At 38.1% G+C, this 9,064-nt stretch overlaps 2 protein-coding genes across 3 annotated transcripts; both read left to right on the top strand.

The window, feature by feature from the left end:
* Positions 1-297: 297 nt before the first annotated feature.
* LOC107752216 (piggyBac transposable element-derived protein 4-like) lies at positions 298-2,178 on the top strand. The gene is made up of 2 exons (XM_016568120.1): positions 298-352; positions 525-2,178. The coding sequence occupies exons 1-2, from the start codon at positions 298-300 to the stop codon at positions 2,168-2,170; spliced, it is 1,701 nt and encodes a 566-aa protein (XP_016423606.1). The 3' UTR covers positions 2,171-2,178.
* Positions 2,179-6,845: 4,667 nt separating this feature from the next.
* On the top strand, positions 6,846-8,712 carry LOC107752214 (gastrula zinc finger protein XlCGF57.1-like). 2 transcript variants are annotated; one of them, XM_016568119.1, is made up of 2 exons: positions 6,846-7,199; positions 7,284-8,712. In XM_016568119.1, exons 1-2 carry the CDS (start codon positions 6,915-6,917, stop codon positions 8,589-8,591), a joined length of 1,593 nt encoding a protein of 530 aa, XP_016423605.1. In that variant the 5' UTR covers positions 6,846-6,914; the 3' UTR covers positions 8,592-8,712. The 2 variants fall into 2 exon arrangements, with proteins under 2 accessions (XP_016423605.1, XP_016423604.1); XM_016568118.1 differs by having other exon boundaries at positions 6,846-8,712.
* The last annotated feature ends 352 nt before the right edge of the window (positions 8,713-9,064 follow it).

Genomic DNA, 9,064 nt, shown 5'->3' with positions numbered 1-9,064 from the left:
ATAATGGCGGTTTTCTGGCGACAACTGCTGTTCAAAACAGCGTAAACCCAAGTAGAACACAAACATGTTACAATGACCCATTTTAAACCAACTACGAATGGTTTGTTGAATGTGTAATCTGTTAAATGTAATATGCAGTACTGACTAGAGAGCTGATACTACCCAGATCTTTCTCTACCCAGAAATTTAGGTTGTATTTATTTTTCTTTCCGTTAATTATTCTCATCTCAAACATAACAGTGTCCAGAAAAATCTCCCATTATAAAGATGGCGTTTATTAAAGAGGAGAGTGAAGAGATGAAGATTGAAGAAGCATTCGGTGTGAAAGAGGAAGATACTGAGGAACAAACAGGTTGGTTTCAAATTAAAGGTGAACTTGGTCATTTCATCCTTATTAAAATGTTGACCACTACAGAAATGCTGTTTATTATTTATAGCTAAATAATACCACTTTCATAACAACAACACACGTGTCTGTTCTGCTTATTGAATACAATTTCATTTATTCATATAATTATTTACAGGTAGAACACCGCAACGAGGCAGAGGTCAGACGCGTGAAGCACATCGACATGGTCCTGCTGGTGACCAGACACGGGCCGCTGTGAACCATCCAGCTGAAGATCCTGAACCTGTTCATGAGTGGCATGAAATGAACTGGCAGCCAAAAAACCTTCCCTTCACTGAGAATCCTGGGCCTGTCGGTGATGCTGCTGCTCTTGATTCAATAGAACCTAAAGACTTTATTGAGCTGTTCATTTCTGATGAACTGATTCAGAACATTGTTGATCAGACCAACCTGTATGCAGATCAGTGTATTCAGGCTATGGACGGTACTTCACAACATGCTAGAATTCATGCATGGAAGCCTGTCACAGTTTCAGAAATGAAAGTCTTCCTGGGGCTGTTTTTTCTCACTGGTATCATTCATAAGCCTGAACTTGATATGTACTGGTCTACAGATGAAATGTTAGCTACCCCCTACTTCAGCAAGGTCATGTCTCGCAACAGGTTTGAAATCATATGGAGATTTCTTCACTTTAATGATAATACAGCAAGGCCAGCCAATGACACTGACAGGCTGTACAAAGTCCGCCCTGTCTTAGATCACCTCGTGTCCAAATTCCGTGAAATGTATCAGCCTAACACAAACATTTGCATTGATGAGGGTATGCCACGTGGGCGCCTAGCTTTCAGGGTGTACAATCCTCAAAAACCCATCAAATCCTACATCTTGTGCGATTCTGAAACAGGTTACTGTTTTAACATGAAGCCCTATTGTGGAGAAAGTGCTGCCCTGAAAGACACGGTTGTCTCTCTTCTTGATCGTCTAGCAGGTCATGGTTACAGATTATTTATGGATCATTTTTACAACTCTGTACAACTGTGTAAGCACCTACTTGATTTGAAAACCCATGTCTGTGGTACAATTAGGAAAAACAGAGGTGAACCACCAGTCATTCGAGATCTCAGAAATGCTGACTTTAGGATTGGGGAAACAGTAATGTGTCACACTGAAAATGTGATGGTCTTGGCATGGCGAGACAAACAAACAGTGAAAATGGTCACAACATGCCATGAGAACAAGATGGAAGAAGTTGAGGTATGGCAGAGAGGCCACCAAGAAAAAATTGCAAAGCAAAAACCAGCATGCATTGTGGAATACAATAATGCAATGAATGGAGTTGACAAATTGGATCAAAACATTAAGTACTACCCTTTTGTCAGGAAGTCACACAAGTGGACAAAGAAATTTGTCACATATCTGTTGCAGATCAGTCTGTTCAATGCTTTTGTCATTTACAAAGCAAAAAACCCACAAGGTAATTGTAAAACTCTACTCTCTTTCATCCAAAGTGTTATAAATTCATGGACCAGCAAAGAACAGGCTGGTGGTGGGGAAGAAAGAGATGACCCTCCAACTGAAAACACTCCTAGAGCACCATACAACACTGACCCTAGAAATAGGGTAAATGACCTTTTTGCAGTTCATGCACTTGTTCCGATTGCATCCACTTCCAAAAAGCAACACCCGACGAGAAGATGCAGGGTTTGTGCACGTAATGGTTTGCGAAGTGAGACCTCGTTCTACTGCAAAAGTTGTGGCGTCCCCTTACATTCTGGGAATTGTTATACAGTTTACCACTCAAAGATAAAATACAGTGCCTAAATTTTATTTTCCAATTTTATTTATTTTCAATTTTTATTTATGAAAGAATATGACATCTGAATGTATTTTGCTTCAAAATGCAGTACTTTGATTAAAAAAAAATTTTATCTGTTTTTTGTACAAAATGTTGTGTTTTTGATGAAACCTATCTGCATTCAAGTGGTGATAAAACATGAACACATAAAGATAGAATAAAATAGTTTTTTTTTTTTCGTTTAAAAGCAGAGGCTCGGTTCTTTATTTTGATATATAATATGTTCATATATTCATAGCAGAAAATATTCTGAGGGCCGTCAAATTTAGATGAAAATAATCAGAAATGCTGGCGGTGGCTGGCAACTTTTTTTTTTAAATGCTGGCGGGGAAAGAGTTAATAATCTCAATAAATCATAAACAGTCTCTGAAGAAGAGATTCCAGATTTCTCCATATGTACACATGCACTCTGTAAGGCTAATGTTGCTAAAGCTACCATTGTCTCTCCCTGATTTCAGTAATGCGGCCTTCACGTGCTAACAGAATGACCGTAAATAGGAATGTGGTAGTTAAAAATTGCATATGAAAGCAATGTTAAGTTGACCGGTTGAATTTGTCGAGCTCATAATCACAAGTGGGACTTATAAAGTTTGTCATAGCACACGAAGGCACCACAAGACCAGCTACGTCATTAATTTTATCGTGCTGTGCTCCCCGTCTGTGTAATTCATAAACGTACATTTATTATGCACAGTAAAATCAGATGACAGACTTTTAAACCAAGTATGTTTTCTGTAAAGATAACGGGCTTGTACTAATAGAGACAGCTATTTGATTTTAGCTAGTAATTTGATGCTATAAAAACGGGGCATGTCGTTATGTTTGATTGGGTCTGCGCGAGTTTGGGCGCGAGTTACTGCACAGACTCTGGCTCCAAATGAATCTCTACTGCGCAGACTCTGGCTTCAAATGACGTCATTTACTCAAGATGGCAGCGGCCATACTGAGATGCTTTGGCTTCACTTTTCTGTAGTGGAAGGAATAGGAGACGCATCGTCCATATTTTTTTACAGTCTATGGCTTGGACCCTGATGATCGCCTCAAGTTAAACTGCATTGTTTCAGTTCCCTTCTGTGTCGTTACCCACAACGCTTCGGTGACAAGACTTTGAAATAACGAACAGGGAAAACAATAAAAGGCACGACTTATTTTGCATCCAGACAGGCAGCAGCTAGTGAGGCTGGGAAAACTCACATCTTTGTTAAGTTTTTACTATTTAAATGTTTTTTTTTCTGTTCTCATGTCAGATATGTATGTATGTACCAGGAGCACCTTAAAAAAAAAACCCACAACAAATTCCTCGTGTGTTTGCACACACCTGGCGAATAAAGCTAATTCTGATTCTGATTCTGAGCTAGCCAACTCCATCCAAGCTCCATGATCCTTTTTTTTCTTCTTCATTTGAGCACCTTGTGAAAGGATTTTTTGTAAACTTAAAATCGAATTTACTTTTATATAGGAAGAGATATTGCGCATATTTGACAGTCGAGAACGGTCCAATCACATGAGGCCAAAATATATAAAACAATATTGATTTGCTAAAATCAAAAGTGGAAAGGTCTGGGACAATCTGAAACAAGCCAATTAGAGCTCAGCCTCAAGTCACATGCATTTCAAAAGTTTACAGACCTAATACACACCCATTTGTCCGGCACACACAAAAGAAATGAAATAAAGGTTTGATTTTTTTTTTTATAGGTACCAACATGACTACCAGTCGAATAGTATGACTAAATAATGTAACTTTGTGATTTCATTGCAATATATATTTAACTTATTCCAGTGTTGGGCAAGCTACTTAAGCTAACAGTTACTCATCATTAAATGAAGCTTCACTACACTAAAGCTACAGCCCTGGGAAATGTAGCAAGCTAAGCTACGGCAACATTGCAAAAGTAGTTTACTACATCTAAGCTATTTCTTTAAAATGTCATTTTCATATTGAACCTACATCATACCAAGTCAATGCTCTCTCAGTGATCAATAAACAGTCAAACAGATAGACAGGCATAATAGTTCAGTTTAATTGTTTATTCAACAACTGTTCCAAACCAATTTGGCAACAAAAACCAGTATCATGTACAGGGCTGGATTTACCTCATATTGTGACATAGACAAAATAAATTTTTGCTGTCAGCCAGAAACCTACTATTGGTAGTTGTTATTGTGGCTTTATTGTAGGCTATACAGATACAATTATATAAATGGTAACACTTCACAATAAGGTTCATTAGTTAACTAGTGTAGTTAACATGAACTAAGAATGAACAATACTTCTGCAGCATTTATTAATGTTAACTTCAACATTTACTAATGCATTATAGACCCAACCACTTGACTGGCTCTATGACTCTCTCTCTCCTCTCCACCTGTAGCTGGTGTGTGGTGAGCGCACTGGCGCCGTTGTCCTGTGGCTGCCGTTGCATCATCCAAGTGTATGCTGCACACTGGTGGTGGTTGAGGAGAGACCCCCCCCACATGATTGTAAAGCACTTTGGGTGTACAACAATACACAATAAAGCGCTATATAAATGCATCATTCATTCATTCATTATAAAAATCTAAAGTTGTGTTTGTTAACATTAGTTAATGCACTGTGAACAAACATAAACTACCAATGAACGACTGTATTTTCATTAACTGACATTAACAAAGATTAATACTGTAATAAATGTATTGTTCATTGTATGCTCATGTTAGTTAATACATTAGCTAACATTAACTAATGAAATTTTATTGTAGTGTTACCATATAAATGTATAAGCCTACAGATAAGCTACGTTTATTTGCGTTAGTTGCATGTGTCATTATTTTATTAACATTTCACCAAAATCAAGTTCAAATACGAAGTTTTTGACCGGCGAATGTTTTTTCCCGACATTACCGCCACATCAAAGGCAGTACGGGCATCGCATTTACGTTTTCATGAACTTGTAGGTTATACAGTTTTCTGTCACTAGCTGGGTTTCCATCCAAAGTTGCGAATTTAACTTATGCGCAAAATTGAAATATCGCATAAAACATTTGTAAATAAGCACCGTTTCCATCCAACGAGTCAAAGAGAACAAAATCGTCACTTTCTGGTAGAACTGGCGCCAGGCTATTTATCACTATGAAAAGTAGGAGAAACCCCTGAATATAATAAATAAAAAGTAAATAACTCTTTCGCACAAGTCAAAAACCACCTCAAGCGAGTGTAAAAACTTTTGCGAATTAAGGGATTTTTATTCGAAATTTGCCGTTTCCATCACTCGTTTCTGATGCGATACTTCAAAATGCGCATAAAAACAGAGTGATTGAAACACAGTCTTCTCCGCTCCTCAAATACAAAAAAAACATTAGACTTTATAAATATAGTGTTTCTTCAGTAAAGAAAACGCTGTACTTATTCAATCAACAGTTCTTTATTTACCTTCAGACTGCAAACAAGCTGAGATGCTCTAAACTGCGCGCCACACTTCATTCACGAGAGAGGCGGGAGAAATAATGAGGTTTGACTGAGTTTGAGGAGCCAATGGAGTTACGGGGTTTAGTGGCGGTGGCATCACTTACTGATCCAGGATCAGTGATCCTTAGCAGTTATATTTCCGATTTGATCTCGAGCTTCAGAATGCTTTGAAAAATTGATGCTAAACTTGATGGGGGCGGCTAGGGCTGTCGCGATAACGGCAATATCGCAATACCGCGCTATTGACGAGCAAACCGCAGAGGAATGCAAGAACCGCAGCAACTGCGATTTTTGCGTGTTTTCTTTTTTCATAGGGTTATGCCCTTCTCGTTTTACACTTAGTGCATGTGTACTGAATATTAAATAAGTTAGTAATGATAACATAATGTGTACCATTCTGATTTATTTGATTTATATAAGGTCACACCTCTAATCTCTTAATTTCTAATTTTCACAGAAGGTTCTTTACATTTATGTTGGATAATTTTATGTAGAAAACAGTGAATCACAAAAAAATGACTGGTTTTCATAGAGAGGGTCATATATAATCATTTATAATAATAATTTTAGCCATTTATTTACTCACTTCAATGATTTATTCATTGATTAGTCATTTATATTATTTTTATTTTTAAATTATTGTTTCCATTGTTGTTTAGTCTTATTATTGCGTGGTTTCAAGGAATATTTATCTTCACGAGTAAGCGAAAAGAGAAATGTCTCCATTTTAAGGATTTTAGTGTCACAGGATGTTGTTGTGAAGCAGTAAACATACGCAACTAACTGGGTACAAAACAAAACACTGGTTTTGGGTACCAGACAAGACTTGCTGTTAACAGGTTTTGGGTATTAGACAACATTGCTGACTACTTGTTCTGTTATCAGAAATACAGATCTTTTCCGACAGGATCTGGCGTTCGGGCTGGATCTGATATTTCTGGCGTGGAGGCATGATCTAACACAATGAAAACTCAGTTTCAGTGAGAAGTTCCCACAAAAAAAAAAAAAATAATAATAATAATAATATGGCATATACATCATATAAAAACAAATGAATAAAATATATGGGAGCAAACTGAAACACTACAGTAATATGGGCAATTACTTTCAGTTTTCTTCCCAACATAATTATTAACTCTTCAATCAGCCAGACCAGACCAACTACTGAAAGTTTAGTTGACTGTTAGGGGGTAGTGATGTTTGTTGCTTTGTTCCATTAAAATGTGGCTAACTTTTATTTGTCTCTTTCCACTGTAGACCTGATGGCACTTAAAGAGGAGAGAGAAGTACTAGAAGAAGTGGAAGAGAAAGTTCACGATTTCAGAACTAGAGAAGAATCTTTTGAAAGTTCACAGACTGAAAAGGCTTCCTCACGAAAAAGAGCTCAAACGACAGGAACTTTCTTTTTTACTTGCTTTCAGTGTGGAAAGAGTTTCAATCAACATGAAAAACTTAAAGACCACATGAGAATTCACAATGGAGAGAAGCCTTTCACCTGCCAACAGTGTGGAAAAAGTTATACTGAAAAAGGAAACCTGAATGTTCACATGCGAATTCACACTGGCGAGAAACCATACACATGCCCCGAGTGTGGAAAGAGTTACTCTCAAAAAGCAGCCCTTACAAGCCACATGAGAATTCACACCGGAGAGAGGCCTTACACCTGCAAATTGTGTGGAAAATGCTTTATATCAGAACTAAGCTTTAGGTATCACATGAACATTCACACTGGAGAGAAGCCGTTCAAATGTGATCAGTGTGAAAAGAGTTTTGCACGTAAAGGGAGCCTTACTTCCCACAAGACAGTTCACTCAAAAGAGAACAGTTTTACATGTCATCGGTGTGGAATGAGCTTCACTAACATGAAACGCCTCAACAGGCATGTAACAATTCATCCTGGAGAGAAGCCTTTCAAATGCCCGCAGTGTGAAAGGAGTTTCAGATTCAATAAATACCTTAAGACTCACATGAGAATGCACACTGGAGAGAAGCCCTTCACGTGTCATCTCTGTGGAAATAGTTTTAGTCATAAAGCAAGCCTAAAGACTCACATGAGAATTCACACTGGAGAGAAGCCTTACACATGCCCTCGGTGCGGAAATAATTTTGCATATAAAGAATCCTTTGATTGCCACATGAGAAGTCACACTGGAGAAACCCCCTTCAGCTGCAAACTGTGTGGGAAAAGCTTCTCACATAAAGGAAATCTTAGGTATCACATAAGAATTCACACTGGAGATAAGCCTTTTAAATGTGATCAGTGTGGAAAGAGTTTTAGACATAAAGGAACCCTTAATCACCACATAAGGTCTCACTTAAGAGCAAACTCTTTTACATGCCATCAGTGTAGACAGAATTTCGCCAACAGAATAGATCTTAAGAAGCATGTAATAGCTCACATCGGAGAGAAACCTTTCATGTGCCATCACTGTGGAAAGAGTTTCACACTTAAAGGAAACCTCAAGACTCACTTGAGAATTCACACGGGAGAGAAACCTTTCGCGTGTCATCACTGTAGAAAGACTTTCAGATCTGCAGGAAACCTCCAGACTCACATTCGACTTCACACTGGAGAGCGGCCTTTCACGTGTCTCAAGTGTGAAAAGTGTTTTACATACCAAAGAGACCTGAAACGTCATTTGCAAAGTCATTCTGGAAAGGACCTGCAGAGTTCTGAGTGTGACAAGAGGTTTAGAAAAAGGAGCAATGTCAAAAATCCCCTGCCCATTCGCTCTGGAGGAAGGCGATTTAATTGTGATCAGTGTGATGATAAATGTATTTTACCATCACACTTAAAGACACACCTGAAAAGTCATGTGGATGTGAGACCCTATTTGTGTTCTTCGTGTAGAAAGAGATTTAAATGGCTTAGTAATTTAAAATGGCACCAGAAATTACGTATCTGTGTAAAATTAAGGCTACGGTCACGCCACACCTGAATGTGGGCCAAATATGAACTTCAGACCTATGCTTTAACCCATTGTGAGTGTCCCGCACATCCATTATCTCTGCCAATTTTGAACAATGGTTCATCTCTTATGCATACGTCAACATTTTTCTTTGCTGATGGTTATTTTTTGAGAGTTTAAAACAATTTGTTTGGACAGAATGTTTGAGAATGATTATTCCATAAATTTAAAGGCAGAGTAAGTGATTTCTGGTAGCCATCGGCTCGGCTAATGTCCGTCCCATGCACTGAAAGCTCTCTCCTCCACATCACAAGTAGACACGCCCCTTATTGCTGATTGGCTACAAGTTTGTTTTGCTATTCGGCCCGAATCAGTTTTCTAAAGTGTTTTTGAAAAATCACATACCCTGCCTTTAAGTTGGAAAAAGTCTATGTTTTATATGTTTCCCTGACCCTTTATCAGCCCATGAAACATCCAGAGATTGACAGATAAATATGAATTGA

The sequence above is a fragment of the Sinocyclocheilus rhinocerous genome, unplaced genomic scaffold (genome assembly GCF_001515625.1).
Source record: "Sinocyclocheilus rhinocerous isolate Xijiao unplaced genomic scaffold, SAMN03320098_v1.1 scaffold5218, whole genome shotgun sequence".
NCBI lineage: Eukaryota > Metazoa > Chordata > Actinopteri > Cypriniformes > Cyprinidae > Sinocyclocheilus > Sinocyclocheilus rhinocerous.
Note: the sequence above shows the minus strand (reverse complement) of the source record. Positions and strands in the feature narration are given on the sequence as shown.

Bases quoted from the DNA above. Each gene is read 5' to 3' on its own strand.
- LOC107752216 (XM_016568120.1), top strand. From the start codon at position 298: ATGAAGATTGAAGAAGCATTCGGTGTGAAAGAGGAAGATACTGAGGAA. The intron at 353-524 runs GTTGGTTTCAAA...AATTATTTACAG, and splicing joins AGATACTGAGGAACAAACAG to GTAGAACACCGCAACGAGGC.
- LOC107752214 (XM_016568118.1), top strand. From the start codon at position 6,915: ATGGCACTTAAAGAGGAGAGAGAAGTACTAGAAGAAGTGGAAGAGAAA.